Source organism: Vulpes lagopus, chromosome 3, assembly GCF_018345385.1.
Source record: "Vulpes lagopus strain Blue_001 chromosome 3, ASM1834538v1, whole genome shotgun sequence".
Taxonomy (NCBI): Eukaryota; Metazoa; Chordata; class Mammalia; order Carnivora; family Canidae; genus Vulpes; species Vulpes lagopus.
The window spans coordinates 35,582,732-35,601,422 of record NC_054826.1 but is presented as its reverse complement, the minus strand read 5'-3'; the positions used below and the strand labels follow the sequence as shown (position 1 = coordinate 35,601,422).

The 18,691-nt window shown below is 44.7% G+C and overlaps 1 protein-coding gene across 4 annotated transcripts in view; it reads right to left on the bottom strand.

Annotated features, from left to right (window-relative positions):
- Positions 1-12,891: 12,891 nt before the first annotated feature.
- CYFIP2 (cytoplasmic FMR1 interacting protein 2) overlaps positions 12,892-18,691 on the bottom strand; it is a 124,560-nt gene continuing 118,760 nt past the window's right edge. For all 4 annotated transcript variants that reach the window (XM_041749174.1, XM_041749177.1, XM_041749176.1 and 1 more), the window contains 2 exons: positions 18,058-18,205; positions 12,892-15,681 (listed from right to left, as the gene is read on the bottom strand). In XM_041749174.1, the coding sequence (XP_041605108.1) occupies positions 15,514-15,681; positions 18,058-18,205 (316 nt within the window). In that variant the 3' untranslated portion in view covers positions 12,892-15,513. The remainder of the gene's footprint in view (positions 15,682-18,057; positions 18,206-18,691) is intronic.

Sequence of the window (18,691 nt, the reverse complement as noted above, 5' to 3'; positions counted from 1 at the left end):
AATGCCATAATAGACAAGATCCTGTTCTTATGGGGCTTACATTCTAGAAGGGGTAGCCATGCTACAAACAAGCAAACAACTAAATAAAAAATAAATCAGAGTATAATAATTAATATAGAGAAAATAAAATAGAGTAAGGACAGAGAATGACTGGCAAAATGGTTGGGGAAGGCCTCACAGAGGTGGTGATATTTAAACTGAGATCTGATTGATTGACAAGGAGTGAACCATTAAAAAAATCTGGGGGAAGAGCCTTCCAGACAAAGGGAACAGCTAGTGCAAAGGCCCTGAGGTGCAAGCAAACTTGGTTTGTTTGAGGAGCAGAAGGAAAAACCTTTTGATGGGGGAGGTACAACATAAAATCATCTGCTCCTAGTATAGACCCAAGAGCAATAAAAACACAAAAACTGGTCCCACAAAAACTTGTGCACAAATGTTCATATCAGCATTATTCACAGTGTCCAAAAGGTGGAAACACCACAAATGTTCATCAACTGATAAATGGACAAAGTTTGGCACATTCATTCAATGGAGTATTACTTGGCCATAACGAGGAATGAGGTCCTAATACATGCTACAACATGCATGAACTTTGAAAACATTATGCTCAGTGAAAGAGGTCAGACATAAAAGGCCACATATTATATGAAGGGTCCAGAGTAGGTAAATCTATAGAAACAAAAAGTAGATTAATGGTTGGGGCTGGGGTGGGGGCGGGGGAGAGGGGGAGCGTGGAAATGTGGAGTGATTGCTAAAGGGTATGGGGTTTCCTTTGGGGGTGATTAAAACGTTCTAGAATTAGATAATGGTGATTGTTGGACAACTTTGTGAATATATGAGAAACCGCTAAATTGTACACTTGTAAAGGATGAACTTTATGGTAAGTGGATTGTATCTCGAGTTTTTAAAAAATCGGAGTTCTAGACAGGGGCCAGCTTAGAAGTTATGCTTAGGAGTTTAGGGTGGATATTACTGCGAGGCGCATTACTACAGAAGAGGGTCCTAACACACACATACACACACACACACACACACACACACACACAGCACACAGCTGGCCCAGGGCCACACGGCTACAAAGTGGCCAAGCTATGATTCACACCTTCGCTGTCTGGTTCAAACCCCATTCTTGATGTAGAGCTTGTGTACAGCCCAGGGCCTGGTGTACATCCAACAAGCCTCCATACAGGCACGTGATGAATATATTTAGGAGCTGGGGTTTCAGTTTCCATATTCCTCCCCTCAGGGCTTCTTTCTCATGCCGCCTTCCTTCTCTGAGATGCACTCTCCCACCTGTCTCGTTCCAGGAGAAAGGCCCTTGAGCAGAGTCTGCCCCCCGCCCCCACCTGGGGGGCAGAGCCACTGCAGTGGGCGCCCAAGCCTCCTCCTCTGCTGCTGTCAAGGCCAACACAGTCACACTGGAAATTCTGGTTTGTGAGCAGGGACTGGATGAGGAGCCCCAAAGGAATCCAGAGCGTGGGTTAAGGTTTCTTCACCCCTTGTCAGGTGGCAGAGGGGGCTAGGCCGCCCCTCCACCGAGGACCTCTGCCCCGTGGGGGTGCGGGGGAGGGGGAGGGGGCGTGGGCGGAGCCACGTCTGGATTGGCTGCAGACCAGGCGCTGGGCCCATTAAAAAGCCACACCTTTTTTTTTTCAGTTGAGCTGAGGATGAACTGGTGATAATTATCTGCATTTCGCCCTGCAAACAAAAATGTAGATGTTTGTTTTGCGACTAGTTCAATAAATATGTTTGTGCCTCTCCATCTCGAGTCCTGCCTTCCCAGGAAGCCTGGTCTGTGTGGAGTGGTCTGACCTATAGTCACACCCTAGCAGAATCAGGAGTGAGTGGCCCTCATTTTAGAAAAGGGCCTAACTGGTGATTTTTACCTTTTTTTTTTAGGGGCCCTCACATCCCTTTAAGAATCTGACAAAGATTATGAACCCTTGCCCCAGAAAGATGCACCCACCTATCTGTACATCCTCCTCACTGAATTTCAGGGGAGTCAGGTTAATAACCCTTGGATTTTGGCCAAAGGGGGGAAGAAGTCCTAAAATTCTGAACGTGTATTTCTATTGAGGCAGCACTTCATAAAGAATAGTGAAGGCTGAGAGTGATCTCTATGGTATCTGAATGGCAGCTTCAACAGTTGCATACACATGTAAAAATCCACTGATACTTTACTCTTAACATGGTTAAGTTAAGCCTTGAAGCTGCCTTCTCTGGTTAAGTCAATCTTACTAATAATCGAAACTATAAGTCATTGAGTGCTAATCCCTGTGGTGCACGTAACATACCTAACTTAAAGTCTCACGTCAAAGAAAAGCATATTATCACCATTTCACACAGAGGTTTCACTGAGTTTAAGACCAAGACCATGAAGCTGGTTAGTGGTAGCACCGGAATGCAACCCCAGGCCTAAGTGACACCAAGGCTCCACAACTGTATACTAACTTTCTTCTTTTCTTGGCTCCAGTAGCAGCGGCGGGGTGGGGGGGGGGGCGATGGGAGCTGAAGTTACAGGAAGAAGAGATACTTGCTCTCCCTCATGCCTGCTTATTAGAGTTTCCTAAAGATGACCTCAGAGCTGTGACCCTGCTCCCACCTCTTTTTTCCTCAAACTGCTGAATTTCAGTTGAAATGATGGGGCTTTTTTTTAAAGATTTTTTTTAAGTAATCTCTACACCCAACATGGGGCTTGAACTTATAACCCCAAGATCAAGAGTTGCATGCTCTACCCACTGAACCAGCCAGGCATCCCTACCTCTAAATGTATGGTTTTCAAATTATAAAACTTATAATAATTTTTAATTAAAAAATTGCAGTTCAGAAGGGTATAAAGTGAAGGATAAAAGTCCACTGGCTATTCTGTAGTCAAGAGACAGTCACCAACACTAACAGATTCTTTAAGATCTATCCAGAAATTATGCACACATACCCACAGAAGTGTACATTCTTTTTAAAGATGGGATCACATTATACAGATTGCACTTCAAGTTGCTTTTTTTACCTTACAAGGTATTTTGCAGACTTTTTCATATTAGTATATATGAAGATAGTTTATTATATTTAGAATGTTGCTTTTTAGAATATCCCAATGTACGAATATTTCCTACTTATTTAATTACAGTTCTACTGATTATCAGTAGGACAGGTTGTTTTCTGGTTTTAATATTGTGAACTCTGCTATAATGGACATTCTTGAACATATCTTTATACATGTGGTAGTTATACCCATAGGAGAAATTCTGGAAGTGAAATTTCTGAGATAAAGGGTTTGCTTATTTAAAATGTTTCCTCTCAATGGGTTTGTAGTAGGCTGAATATTAATTAGCACCCCCTCCCCATATCCATGTCCTAATCTCTGGAATTTGGGAATTTACTACCTCACATCATAAAAGCGATTTTGTAGATGTGATTAAGAATCTTGGGGTAGGGATCCCTGGGTGGTGCAGCGGTTTAGCGCCTGCCTTTGGCCCAGGGCGCAATCCTGGAGACCCGGGATCGAATCCCACGTCGGGCTCCCGGTGCATGGAACCTGCTTCTCCCTCTGCCTATGTCTCTGCCTCTCTCTCTATCTCTCTCTGTGTGACTATCATAAAAAAAAAAAAAAATCTTGGAGTAGGAAGCCATCTGGGTGGCTCAGCAGTTAAGTGTCTACCTTCGGCTCAGGGCATGATCCTGGGGTCCTGGCATGGAATTCCACATCAGCCTTCCTCTGGGGAGCCTGCTTCTCCCTCTGCCTATGTCTCTGCCTCTTTCTCTGTGTCTCTCATGAATAAATAAATAAAATCTTAAAAAAAAAAAAAAAAGAATCTTGGAGTGGGATGATTATCTTGGATTATCTGGGTGGGTCCAATTAAATTACTAGGGTCCTTTTAAGAGAGTGCAGGAGGTTTAGAGCCAGAGGAGAAAGTCACTTGAGAAGGGAAGGAGAGGCTGAAGGGACATGACTATGAGGCACAACCTCCAGAAACAGCAAGAGGCAAGGAACCGATGGTTCTCTGCAGACTCCAGGAGGAATCAGCTCTGCTGACATCTTGATTTTTAGCCTAGTGACTAAGTTGGAAGACTTTGGTCTTTTGATGTCCATAATTGTAAGGCAACAAATTTGGATTGCTTGAGGCCATTAAATTGGCAGTCATTTGTTAAAGCAGCAATAAACAGGAGACCAGTACAGGGCTGCATCCTCTTTAGACCAGAAGTTGTTAACTTGTCTAGATTCCTTTGGGAATATGAGGCTATCCATGAAGCACCCTCTCTGAAGTAGAAAAAGATGCACCTATATGTGTGTCTACTATTTCAGAGAAACCATGGACCCCCAAAGCTCGTTCCCAGACCTCCTAAGGTTAGAGCTGTCCTTTCAGGGCCTCAGCTTTCTTTTCCTTTCCCCATTTCCCAAAGGTAGGCTGAGATTCATGTCTGTGGTTTGAGAAATATCAGATTGTTGGGAGGAGTCCCTAGAGGTCATGTGGGGTACTGTACTCATTTTAAAGATGGAGAAAAAGAGTCCTGAGGTAGAAAAACTAGGACTTGGGATGCCTGGGTGGCTCAGCGGTTAAGCATCTGCCTTTATTATTTTTTTTATTATTATTTTTTAAATAATAAATTTATTTAAGCATCTGCCTTTAGCTCAGGGCATGATCCTGGAGATCCAGGATCGAGTCCCGCATTGGGCTTCCTGCATGAAGCCTACTTCTCCCTCTGCCTGTGTCTCTGCCTCTCTCTCTCTCTGTGTCTCTCATGAATAATAAATAAAATCTTTAAAAAAAAATTAAAAAAAAAAAAGAAAAGAAAAACTAGGACTAGATCCAGATCTCACAGTTCCTGATCCCAAGTACTCTTTGGCTTGAATACCCTTTGTCTTCAAGGAAGGAGGAATATGGGATGCATTCCTGGGCTCAGCTGGGGTGTTGGAAACACCTCAAATTATAGATGAGGAAAATTTTCTTAACTGAGCAAACACAGGCAGTAAAGGCCTCCCACAGGCTGGTCTTCCCCTCTGTTGGAGTAGGAAGTGGTCACATAGAAGACCCCTTCAGGGACCACTGGCTGCAGGCTCCAGGTCCTGTGAATTAATCCTGAGCTTCTCTTCAGAGCTCAAGGGCCTTTCCAAAAAGGGCTGGGATGGGGAAATAGGCCTTGCCTTCTCCCCTTTGGTTTTTAGGAATAACTCAATCTGACTTCCTGGCTTTCTAATTTCTGGGGCAGTACCCTCCAAGTGGTTTCCTCTCTCTCCTCTAGACCTCTTGATTCTTGACTCTGTTGGAAAATAGCCTTGGATTGAATGGGGAGAAGGAGTAATGAGCTCTTCTATGATATGCTTTGAACTTCCCTAGGGAATCTGAAGGGGAAACCCAGGTTGGAAAGAAGGAAATAGGACCCTTGGCTGCAGAGGGGAAAACAAATGATCCTGGCTGACTGAACCCTCTTTTCTTTTCTTTTTTTTTAATTTTTTTTAAATTTTTATTTATGATAGTCACACAGAGAGAGAGAGAGAGAGAGAGAGAGAGGCAGAGGCAGAGGGAGAAGCAGGCTCCATGCACCGGGAGCCCGACGTGGGATTCGATCCCGGGTCTCCAGGATTGCGCCCTGGGCCAAAGGCAGGCACCAAACCTCTACACCACCCAGGGATCCCTGAACCCTCTTTTCTGAATCAGTTCCAGTCATTGAGCACTGACAATGTGCCAGGCCCTGTGCTAACATGATTTGCAGCAGTCTCCCCTTAACCACAGGGATTATGTTTCAAGACCCCCAGTGGACTCCTGAAACTGTCACTGAACTATATATATATATATAATGTTTTTTCTTACATACATACTTAAAAATGTTTAATTGGGATCCCTGGGTGGCGCAGTGGTTTGGCGCTTGCCTTTGGCCCAGGGCGCGATCCTGGAGACCCGGGATCGAATCCCACGTCAGGCTCCCGGTGCATGGAGCCTGCTTCTCCCTCTGCCTATGTCTCTGCCTCTCTCTCTCTCTCTCTGTGACTATCATAAATAAATAAATAAAAATTAAAAAAAATGTTTAATTTATAAATTAAACAGTAAGAGATTAACAACAATAGCAATACACCATCATAATGTGAATGGGGTCCCTCAAAATGTCTTCTTGTATTGTACTCCCTCTTCTTGTGATGGTGTGAGATGATAAAATGCCTACGTGATGAGATGAAGTGAGGTGAATGGTGTAGTGTCATGTGGTGTAGTACTAGGCTACTACTGACAACACACCAGAAAGAGGTTCATTTGCTTCCAGATCACAGTGGACCATGGGTCACTGAAACAGAAAATGAAATGACAGAAAAGGGGGGATACTGTGATATTATTCTATTCTCTCAACCCCAGAAATAGGAATTATCACTGTTACTATTCTTATTATAAGGAACCTAATATTCAGAGAGATAGAGAACTTGCTAGTCCCTTGCAGAGTTGAGTTTTCAAAAACCAAGTTTTTAATCACTCTCTTTCATCTCTATTCTTGGCCGAGAAGGGTCCCAAGAGGGAGAAAATCACTCCCAACAGCTCCCAGCAGGTTGTGTCTGCGCACTGTCCCCCAGCTGCACGCCCAGCCACTACTCCTGTCCGTGTCCTGTCCTCCCTCTCCTAGCTCACCTGCACAGTCCTCCCTACACCCCTGTAGGGTAAAACCATGATGCCTACCGTCCACACCAGACAATTAGTCCTTTTTTCTCTTCTCTTTTATGATGGCTGCTGTTTTGAGGCAGGCTAACTTGTTGACCCAACCACACAGCAAGCTTTCTGAGGGAGCAGGGGAATGGAGTCAGTCAGCAGACACAGATGGAACACTCTCGATGTGTCTGGCGCCTGCCGTGAAAAGCTCGGGCGCTAGGATGGTGCGCAAGACACCTGCCATCCCCGTACTCATGGATTGTACTCATCAAATGGTCACAGTGCACCGTGGACCACAGTTTTGATAAATGACCAGAGCATCAAGTAGGGGATGCACAGAGTATTTCCCAGAGCGACTGGGACTAGGTTTCCAGGAGGAAGGGCATTTGAAGTGAGGCTTGATGGGGGGCACTTGGCGGGATGAGCACTGGGTGTTATGCTAGATGTTGGCAAATTGAACGCCAATAAAAAAATTTTTTTTTAAAAAATGAAGTGAGGCTTGAAGGAGGACAAAAATGCTTAGTCTGTGAGGACAGGGAGGTTGGGGGGGGGGGGGCGGGCAAGCATTCCTGGCAGGCCCGGGCAACGTGGGCACCTGCAGGGGGCCAGGGACAGCCTGGGTCCAGGATGAATTGGAGAGGCCAGTGATGGGGCTGTTCACCTTCCCCTGTTTTCGGAGTCGGGTCCTCAGGTACAACAGGGGGACGCAGATTACACGAGCCTGCTCGAGCCGCGGGGGCGGGCCGGGCTGTGCTGCCGAGGCCCTTGCAGCCCCAGGGGGAGCAGCGAGCCTCCTCCAGCTCCCGCCTGCATCCCGGCCACAAAGTGGTGTAAGAAAAGCCCCAACCAGGAGGCTCTTTGATTTCCCATTTTCCCGTTGATCTGCAACTCCAGAAGGCAGAAATCCCTGGGCTTTATTCTGACTAATGAAGGCGGAGCTTAGTATTTTTAGCTCCGATAGCATCTCCCAGCATATTTTCCCAGGGAAGCCCCGCTCGCCCCATCCTGCCGGAAGCTCTGGGCCAGCGGGGGGCGCGCATCTGGGAAGGCGAGCGGGCTGGAAGGGAGCCCCCCAGGGGATCCGGGTAAATCAAACCAGATGGGGGGGAACTGCCCGGGGGGGTGGCTGGTTCCTCGCCTCCTTGCCTAGAGGGGAGCAAATGGGTCTCGGTCCCTTTCCCCCTTCTGGCTTTACTCACACTAGCGCAGCTGGAGGCAGTCAGAGCCCTCCAACCCTCTGCAGGGACTGGGTCAAAGGTACCAAGTATCGTATGTGTCGACATCAAAGTTCTACAGCACACTATTAAATGGTTAGAAAATATGCTGTCTTCCTGACAAAGAAATATACCTTTATAACACAAAAGAAGGTACAGATCAGGTTGTGGGTTTTATAGGATTGGGAGCTGGGAAAAACACCAGAGGACTGAATTATTATTGCATATTCTTGGACGTTCTGTTGTTGGGCCGGTGGTGTGGGGATGAAAAAACAAAACTATAAATCGAACTCCTAAATTAATATGCATTTATACTATACATTTTATCTTTCTTGCCTTCATTTTAGTAACATTGTATGCTATAATCCAGACCTCCCAGCCTCTGGCTTTCTGGAGATACAATTGAAATAAAAATTGTATATATTTAAGGTGTACAATGAGATGTGTGGATACATGTGTTCACTGTGAAATGATCATCACAACTAAGTTAATTAACGCACCCATCACCTCACATGTCACCTTTCCATTATCCACGGGGTGAGAACATAAATAAAATCTTAAGAAAAAAAAAGAAAGAAAAAGAAAGAAAGAAAGAAAGAAAGAAAGAAAGAAAGAAAGAAAGAAAGAAAGAAGAAAGAAAGATTTTATTCTTATTCTTATTTCTTAAGATTTTATTTATTTATTCATGAGAGACAGAGAGAGAGAGAGGCAGAGACAGGCAGATGGAGAAGCTGGCCCCATGCAGGGAGCCTGACGTGGGACTCGATCCCGGGGCCCCAGGATCACACCCTGGGCCTAAGACAGCACTAAACCGCTGAGCCACCTGGGCTGCCCAGAAGTTTTCTTTATACCATTTGTGCCCTATTGTCCGTTAGACCAGATCAGATAACCTTTCTTGAGTCACTGTAACTCTTTGGTTTTCATTAATTTTAGTTTGAAGAAATTCTGCTCTGGTAAGAGGATGGCACCTGAAATTGTCAATAGGATTTTTTAAGCACTACTTAGATTAAAAAATAAGCAAGGTATTTTACCGATCACATTCAACTACTGTAATGGGGTCACATATAATAACAGAAAATATTACAAAATATTTTCATTTTATTATACAAATACCCCTTACAATATCATTTTCACTGTCTCTTTGCAGCATCTGGAGCATATAGTATTTCTTGTTTTTTCAACTTTTTCAATTCTGGGATTGATAAGGAAACCTCCCTAAAAGTGGCCAGTGGATTCCCTTGTTCTGATCTTCCTCAGGACAATACTTTGACCATGATGGCCAAACAATAGTTTGTAAACAAGTTAGTTTGGCATTACTTGCATATGAATCTTCTTTGTCATGCAAAATATTTTTTTGTTTCACTGTTTCGATTTCTATTTCATTAGAATGGCATTTTTGTGGCATACGTCACATGCATTTTCATTTGAGGAAAGCCAATTTCTGTAAAATCTGTAAAAATATTTGCGCCCCCTTGAAGCAAATTAGACAAACCTAGATGACTTTGATTTTTTTTGGTAATGTCAATAATAGTAAGCAATAATGCAGACCAAATGACTATAGTGTAAATTCAAAATGAATTTTATTTTCTCATAAGACCACTGCTCACTTTTTTGAGGATGTTCTGTGTCTTTATTTAAATTTTCGGTTCAGTTATTTTATCCTATCTAAACTAAATCTACTTACTTGAACAGCATTTTGTCAGCGGTTCTATTGAGTGTCTGAAAGTGGTTATAATGTGAAATGGTTATAATGTGATATGTGTTTCATCAAACATTCTTTGAACAACAGCTCCATAAACTGTTGTAGGTAATTTTTAAAAAGGGGACATCGTTAGAGGCACAGTTGTAACCTATGTTGCCTAGTAACAAATTCAAGCTGCATGCATTCTGTGGCACAAAAACACTCCTGGATTTTTGGTTAAAATTGCCATTCTCGTAGGCTTGCCCTCTTTCCTCACCTGTATGCCTCTACAGCTCAAGCTTCCATGCCTCCCAAGCAGAATGCATCCCTGGGGCCAGTGGCAGCACAGTGCACAAAACCTTCACTACACTTGGAGGTCACTGCAATCAAGGACATGACCTAAAAATCAGGGTGAAGCTTCTACTGGGGCCTGAACAGCATCGGTCACAGGGTGGATGTTTAGGATCATAGGCTACCGAGCCAGCACCAAGCATCGGATTTTGAGGGACGCAGATGCACTACGCTACTTCACACATGCATTGTTTTGCAGACTGTGACTGACATTCAGGGCCTGGTAAAGTGTAGGGTTAGGGGCAGGAGCAGGTTTAATCTGATATAAGCCGGTCAGGGCCTCTTCTTGGCCAACATTTGATTTTGGAAAATTCTTTCTCTTCAGTCTTTTGGTGCCTGCATCTCCTTGTGTCCAGATGCTCATTTTTCAAGTTTAGGCAGAAATGGAACCTCTTGGGCACCTGAGTGGCTCAGTGGTTGAGCATCTGCCTTTGGCTTGGGTCATGATCCCGGGATCCTGAGATCGAGTCCCATATCAGGCTCCCTATGGGGAGCCTGGTTTTCCCTCTGTGTCTCTGCCTCTCTGTGTGTCTCTCATGAATAAATAAATAAAATCTTAAAAAAAAAAATAAATGGAACCTCTTCCCTGAAGTCCTCCCTGATATGGCCCTCACTCTATCTTACCCCAACTGGAAGAACACGCTTTCCTCTGATCTTGAGAGACACCTAGTGTGACTGTCTCTTGGGATCCCTTTAGGATAGAGGTGCTGCAAAGCATATTGTTATATGCTTAGTGGTTAAGACCTTGGATTTGGATCCAGACTTACTGGACTTTGAATTCTAGCTCCTTTCCTTACCCTCTATGAGATCTGTGCCTCAGAATTTGGCACAGGAAATGGGAGTAAATAGCAGTACCTACTTCCTACAATTTGTGACATTTAAGTGAATAAAGAATTTAAAGCATTTTTTTCTGATGCCTGGCATAAGGAAGCTCAATAATTGCTAGTGATCATTAGAATTGTCATATTCTCTCCATCACATTCTTATTCACGATATGGTTTTATTCCTTCTAGAACTCCAGGAGTTCCTTTAAGTCTGTGACTATGATCAGTTTTTAATCATACAGAGTCTTGCAAATAGTATTCAAGATGTGTTCTCAAAGCAATGGTATCCCAACCTTCAAACAAGTCCAGGGCCCCCAGAGACAGAGGCTTTTTCAGACCTAGACTTTCTCTTCCCAAGTGTTATGAATTGCGTCCCCCACTCCAGAACTCCTGTGTTAAAATCCTAGCCCCCAGTACCTCCAAATGGGACTGTATTCAGAGACAAAAACCTTTATTTAACAAGGTAGGTTAGGCAAAATGAGGCCATTTGAATGTATCTGAATGTAATACGTCTGGTGTCCTGCTAAGGAGAGGAAATCAGGACCCAGACACAGCCAGAGGGAAGACCGTGGGAAGACAAAGGGAGAAGATGGCATTTAAAAGCCAAGGAGAAAAAAAAAAAAAAAAAAAAGCCAAGGAGAGACTCTTAGAAGAAACCAACCCTGATGTTACCTTGGTCCTGGATTTCTAGCCTCCAGAAAGTAAATTTCCGTTGTTTAAACCATGGGGTCTGTGCTATTTTGTTATGGCAGCCTTAGCACATGAATATGTTTTGCTGCCCAATTCTCTCCCATTGTGAAAATGTTTCCCCTTTCCATCTGAAATCCTTCAATATTTTGCCAGGTCCCTGCTTCCCAGATTGTGCCCAGGCGTTATGACTGCCTGCAAATCAGTGGTCCTTCTCCTCTGGGAGTCTTATTGTTGTTATTTGTATATATCTAACATGGATTTCTATGTTCTTAGGCCAGTATTTTTCAAAGCATGTTCTAGGAGAGGGTCACTAGTGTTGCAGAGAAAGGTGTTCCCGAAGTCATGGCCACTAGGCAATGTGGTGCTATTCTAGGCTGATTAGGTGCCGCAGGACTCACAACACTGGAGATCTTCAAGAAGGGAAAGAGTGTGAGGTGTTCCCCAAATCCACATGGCCACAGAACCCCCTTTTCACTGAGCATCTCTCAGGACTATACCAATTGCATTCCATCTACACCAGCTCAAATATACAACCCATAATGATGAGATTCCTTGGAAGGTGGTGACACATGGCTGAAAAAGATTGCAAATTTGTGAGTCAGGCCCCTCAAAGTACCCCACTGGGACATTATCGGGAATCGGGATAGTAAAGCTGGAGGGGACCTCAGATTATTTTGTCCAAGTTGAAAAAGAGGGAACCAACGCCCTAAGAGATTAGAGGGCTGCCCAAGGCCAGAGCCAAAGGGGAGTCATAATGCCCTAGGACTCATCTTTAGGAAAGTTGCTGCTCCATTAAATATGAGACTCCAAGTACTGGTGTTGGTTTTAAACTCAACCTTCTAGTGTTCTGGTGTCACCCTTTCTGATGAGGGGGAGAGGTACCTTCAGCCTGGGAACTCCCCTGTCACCATGCTGGGCTTTTTCCCGATACCAGGCTCTGCTCTATCTTACTCACCCAAAACCCTGAAAAATCCAGTGGCCCTAAGTCTAGGTTCGGGGTCTGGCCTGGCTGATCAGTTCATGCCAGCATGAGAGAAAAAACTCAGGCTTTGAAACTGGGTTCAAATCAGGACTGTCACTTAGTAACTGTGCGGAAACACACTGCAGAGCCTCTCTCTCCAAGGTGGGATCTATAACACACAGAGTGGCTGCGGCTGATTCGAAGAAATGGAGGGATGGGTTTTAGCACGGTGCCTGAACACATCAGGTCTTGTTAAATATTAGTTCCCATCTTTCCTCTGAAACAAGGGATTATTCAGTGAGACTATGAAATCCTGAAGAGCAGGAACTACCAGCCTGTATCTTGTCCAGTGTAAGTCAGTTGATAAAGGTCATGCCCCCAGGAGAAAGCAAAACAAGCCATTAGTTTAGGATGCACTGACCTGCTTCCTATTCCCTATCTCCTTCCATTCTCTTTTGGGATGTTTCCTTAGTCACAAGTGTTCATGTGACCTTCCACAGATCCATGAGCCCTGGAATAAGACCAGGAATCAGGGCCAAGATGCTGGTTTGGAAGCAGTTTTAATGGAGATGGAAATGTTTATCAACTCAACACAGATACCCCAAAATACAAAGCAAAATATCATCTTCAGCTGCATAGCAAATATGGTTTAAGAATTTAACATCATTATTTGATCACAAGCGTAAATAGAAGTCACCATAAATAAATGTAAATTCATTGTACAAAAATCCCCAACAACTCTTAATACAAATATGGTACATTTGACAGTTTCTGAAACAATTTTTTTTAAAACTTTTTAAAACCTAAGATTTTTTTTCCTGGTTCTTAGACACACACAAAAAATCAAATCAAAAGGTGGCAGGAATATCAGAGAGGAAAGAATATTAAACCTGTTTGGTATTCATAAATAAATGCTGCCAGCGAGTGAGGGAAATGAAATGTCTCTCCTTAAAGTGAAGACCTCAGTTTACCAGGGTCCAATCTCCTGAAGATAATAGGATTCTACCGAGGGGGTTAGACTCAGGTTTACGAATGCAGGACCTAGGGGCTGGCTGTTGAAAAAGCAATCCCATCAAACGGATGATCCAAATCTCCACAAAAGCAATGGTCAAGGATTTGGAATAATCTCTAGGATTTAATAGTTGGTCGCCTATCTGAAATACCCACTGTCCCCAGACAGGAGTGAAGATTCAGAACACTGGTGCTTAGAGACTTTAATGTGGTTTTGGAAGGCATGTTTGACCACGTGGCATAGCCTCTCCCTTTCGCCTTTGGGACACATCTATGCTCATCAAGAGGAAAAAAAAAATCAGAATAAGATAAGTGGCAAGTCCAGACAGGAGGCTGCCAGTTTCCACCCTGGACGGTAGTTTTCCTACCCTACAAATATCTTCTTTCATGGCTCAGAGGGAATTCAAAGTCCAAGGTGGGGAGTGAAGAGACCCTCTATGGCAGTGGTCCTCAGATTTCCATGTGCAACACAACAACTGAGAACGCTTGTGGGAAGTTCAGATCTCCCTGCTACTCTCAGAGATGCAAACTTAATTGGTTTGGGGTCAGGCCCAGAAATCCAATGTGCTCGTCTCAGGACATCCTGATGTAGGCTCTTGGAGCACACTTGGTGAGCCCCACCTGTCTCCTCCCCGGTAAGCAGAGTGTATCACACAACCCTCTTGCTATGGACTGTTTTTGCTCTTTCCATGGGGTTAAAATGGGCCATCTGACTAATGGTTATCATTTCCATTTATCTGCCCTGAGGGAGGGGATCAGTGCCGTTCTATTTTTCTCTCCTTTCTTTGCCTACCTGGGTTGGGGGAGAGATATTAAATGTCTCACTTTATATTTTCTTACAAGCTCAGGGTCACAGGCTCCCTTTGAAGAAGAGATGCTCTGTAATGAGACATTCTGCAAAGACTTTTGGTTCAGAGAAATCGAAGTAGGTATGCCCCTGTGAGCAATGCCACATGCCTCAAAATCTAAGTTAAGGAACACTAAGGACGTTGAGAGCAAAGAGATAAAACATCCCAAGGATCTTTCAGCTTCTAGGACGATGAAAGTCCCGATTCACCAACACAGGATTCCTTTTCTGGGAGTGTATCCTGGTATTAAACACTCATTGACAAGTGTTACTTATATTCCTTACCTCCCTGACCCCAATATGCTTTGGGCTTCTGTTGAAATAACCTCTTAATAATTTCTTTCTCGTGGGAGTTTGCCTTGATGAGAGTCTGTGCAGAGAAGTGGTCCCTAATTTGGTCACCGGCTAGTGCTGAGGGCAGTACAGCTGAACCATTTGGTGCTGCATTCCCAGTGTCCAGCTACTCACGGTATTTGCTTGATGAATAAAGGAACCACTTCCTCATCAAGCTGAGATGGTCTAAGAGCTTTTTGTTCGGGGTTAGGGAATTCCTGGCTATGTCAATAAATACTGCTTCTGTACAGCAGGCCTGACCATCTTCCTACCCTAATTCCACTCAGTGAGATACAGCCGTGAATGCATTTCTGAGTTCTCCCTTGGAGCACCCTGAGAGGGGAGTGTGGTTTGGGGAGTTCATGGAAGGCCCAGAGCCAATACCATCTATCACGGTGCCAGTACCAGGAACCTTGTCTTTTGTCTTCCGTGGCTCTTAGCGTCTGGTCCACGAGTACTGTTGGTTGTAAGGGGCCAGAGGAGGGGAAGAAGCCAAGAAGTGGGGACACGCCTGTCAGGTCAGACTGATATCTTGAGGTATAGCCATGCTCTTGTCTTCAGCACTAAGACTTCCCTCCTGAGGTCACATGTGGGCACCAAGTAGGAGGTTATCATCTGGGAGGAGGTCTTGAGAAGCAACCATGGATGGGGGGGCAGGGCTGTGAGATGAAGAAGGGGTGAAACTAGGGCTCTTAACACAGCTGAGGGAAAAAAGAAAAGAAAAAGCACATACTGCCCTGTTTCTTTTCATTTTTTTTTCATTTACGCTATGGAAAAACCACCATGGAGATGTCATGGGAGAGCATGCACAGGCCCAGCCCTTGGGAGGTGTAGATGTGTTTGGGGAGGTTCTTGTTTGCTTCCAGGCTTATCCCATGTGCTGTCCAGTCAGACCCTGCTGCAGGCTGGCCATGGCTTCCTCTCTCCTGCTGCTTCTTCTCCTCCAGGTGAAGGATCTGCAGGACCTTCCACCTAGCAGGTGGTGGCCAGGGACTGGTGGATGGGTGGCTGGAAGCAACGCACATGCTCTACGGTGGAGCTGTCCGTCTCCACGGATTTCATGTACTTGTTCAGGATGGCAAAAACCTCATTGTTCAAGATCTGGTACTTCCTAATTCTGTCGGCCATCTTCTTCAGGGGCTGCAGATAGACAGGGATGTGCAGGTTAGGGGCAGGAGGAGGGGACAGAGAAATAAAAAGCAAGAGCAAGAGAATTCAGTGAGGTTGGGGTCCAGGGTCCTGATGCTTCAGTGATGAGGATACGCTCTTGCTTACAGACCTTCTGTGGGTTTCCAGAGCTTAGCAATCAAATGTTAACTTGGCTATAAAACCTTTTGTCAGTTTCAAAATTTACTACAAGGCTACAATAATCAAAATAATATGGCACTGGCATGAAGACAGCTACAGCAAGCTGATCCCTCTTGTCTGGAATATCCTCCCCACCCTGCACCCCATATTTTGCCTGGTTTATTGGCTGCTGGTCATTCTGGACTCAGTCCAAACATTTATGATCAATGGAATAGACAGCACAGAAATAAACTCTTCCATATATGGGCAAATGATGTTTAACAAGGGTGAACAAGGGTGCCAAAACCGTTCAACGGAGAAAGGACGGTGTTCTTAATAAACGGTGCTGGGAAAACTGGGTATCCACATGCAAAAGAATGAAGCTGGATCCTTACTTTATATAATATACAATATAAAAAAACAAACTTCAAGGTGGTTTAAAGACCTAAACATAGGATCTAAAACTATAAAACTCTTAGAAGAAAACAGAGAAAAATCTTCATGACATTGAATTTGGCAATGATTTCTTAGACGTGACACATAAGTAATAAAAGAAAACACAAACCACATCAAAATTGAAGACTCATCTGCATCAAAGGACACTATTAACAGAGTGAAAGGACAATCCCACAGAATGGGTGAAAATATCTGCAACTCAAATATTAAATAAGTGATTAATATCCAGAATATATAAAGAATTCTAGAACTCAACAATAACAACAAAACAATCCAATTAAAAAGCAAACAAAGGACTTGAATGGACATTTCTCCAAAGAAAACAAACAGCCAATAAGCATGTGAAAAGACGTTCAACATCACTAAATCATTAGTGAAATGGGAATTGAAATCAGAATGAGCTATGACTTCATATCCATTATGATGGCTATTATCAAAAACTCCAGAGAACACCAAATGCTAGGAGGGAGGTGGAAACACTGGAACTCTTATGCATTGCTGGTGGGAATGTAAAATGGTGCAGCCACTACTGAAAACAGTATGGCAGTTCCCCAAACATTAAAAATAGAATTGGCGTGTAATCCAGCAATTCCACTTGTAGGGAGATACCCAAAAGTACTGAGAGCAGGGGCTTGAACAAATATCTGTACACTCATGATCTCAGGAGCATATTCACAATAGCCAAAAAGGGGAAGCAACTCAGGTGTTCATTGATGGATGAGTGGATAAACAAAATGTGGTGTATACATACAATGGAACATTATTCAGCCTTCAAAAGGAAGAAAACTCTGATACAAGCTACAGCATAGTGGACCTTGAACACATGATGCTAAGTGAAATAAGCCAGTCATGAAAGGGTAAATACTGTATGACTCCTCTAGATGAGGGACCTCGAGTCGTCAAATCCTAGACATGGAAGGTGGAGGTTAGGGTTAGGTGGTTACCAGAGGTTGGGGAGGGGAGACTGGGGGTTCGTGTTTGGTGGGTGTAGTGTTTCACAGTTTGGGAAGCTGAGAAAGTTTTGGAGGTGAATAGTGGTGATGGCTGCATGACCGTGTGAGTGAACCTAATGCCACCACGCTGTACACTTAACGTTGGTTCAAATGCTTAGATATAGTTTACCATAATGGCCAAAGAACCCCTTTATGAGGAGGCTTCTGCTTCCTCCTCCTTTCGGCTGGTCCTAGGGACCCAACTTTTTGTTCCAGCCATACATCTTCATGTCTCTGGGCCTATGCTACAGCAAGCTGATCCCTCTTGTCTGGAATATCCTCCCCACCCTGCACCCCATATTTTGCCTGGTTTATTGGCTGCTGGTCATTCTGGACTCAGTCCAAACATTGTCTCCATGGGAGGCCTTCTCTGACCACCCGTTGCCTCAGCTCAGTTTAGACAGCCCTTTTCAATTGCCCCTACAGCAGCCCCGCTTACCCTATGATGACGCTTCTCCCATCCCTGTACCGGCACAACTTCCTTGTTCAGTGACAGTCTGTGTGGCTGCAGTGCCAGCATCAGCAGTCTGGCTGGCACAAGGTAGGGGTAATTCAGGTCTGGAGCCTGGCCCGGCCCTGCAGGGTGACCTGATTTATCCCAGCAGGTTATGAGCAAGTGACTCATGGCTTCCTATGAGAAGGTCCCCGACTGCTGAGCATCTTTGTACCTACCTGTGGTGTGGGGACTTGGCCTCCATAAGCAGTTCGCCCTCCTTCGCAGATGAAAGCCTGCTTGTCAGGCCTGGCCCCACTCCCCAGGCCCCAGCCCTTAGCTGCTTACCACATTCTTAATGACCTCATCCTTCCCATCTTGCCTCTGTACTTTTAGCAGGTGGTAACAGAAGTCAAACAGGTCAAAGCGACGCTGTTGTCCCAGCAGGACAATGATGGAACAGCCAGCCCAGTTCAAACCGTCACCAAAACATTGCCTGGGAGTGAGGAGAGAAAGCAGTTGGAATGAAGGGCAGGGGAGGGTGGGGGAAGATCCTCATCTTGGGCCAGGAGTATAGATAGTGAGCCAGCCAGTCCTTGGGTCAATCCTCTCAATCTGTAAAGTGGGTGCAAGGTAAGACGTGAGCATACATTTGCTTTGATCCAGGGACTATGGATATATTACAAGTCTCTCTAACCACAGAGAGGTGCCAGCCTGTCGGCCACTGATGCTGTATACACTTGGAGGGAAAAAATTCAACCAGTCCTTGAGATTTCTGTGGCTGATTCGAATTTGGATGAGAATCTGTCTCGCCTCTATAAGGGAGCCAGAGGAATGCTTGTGAAGTGAAGGACCCTTTTAAACCTGCAGACCAAGCGGCCTGTGGAGGTTGAGTGGGCAGGGATGGGCGTGCTGTGCGGGTGAGCAACTGCTGCTGGGCCGTGGGGGCTGCGAGTCCTCTGGGTCTGGGAAGCTTAGCCTG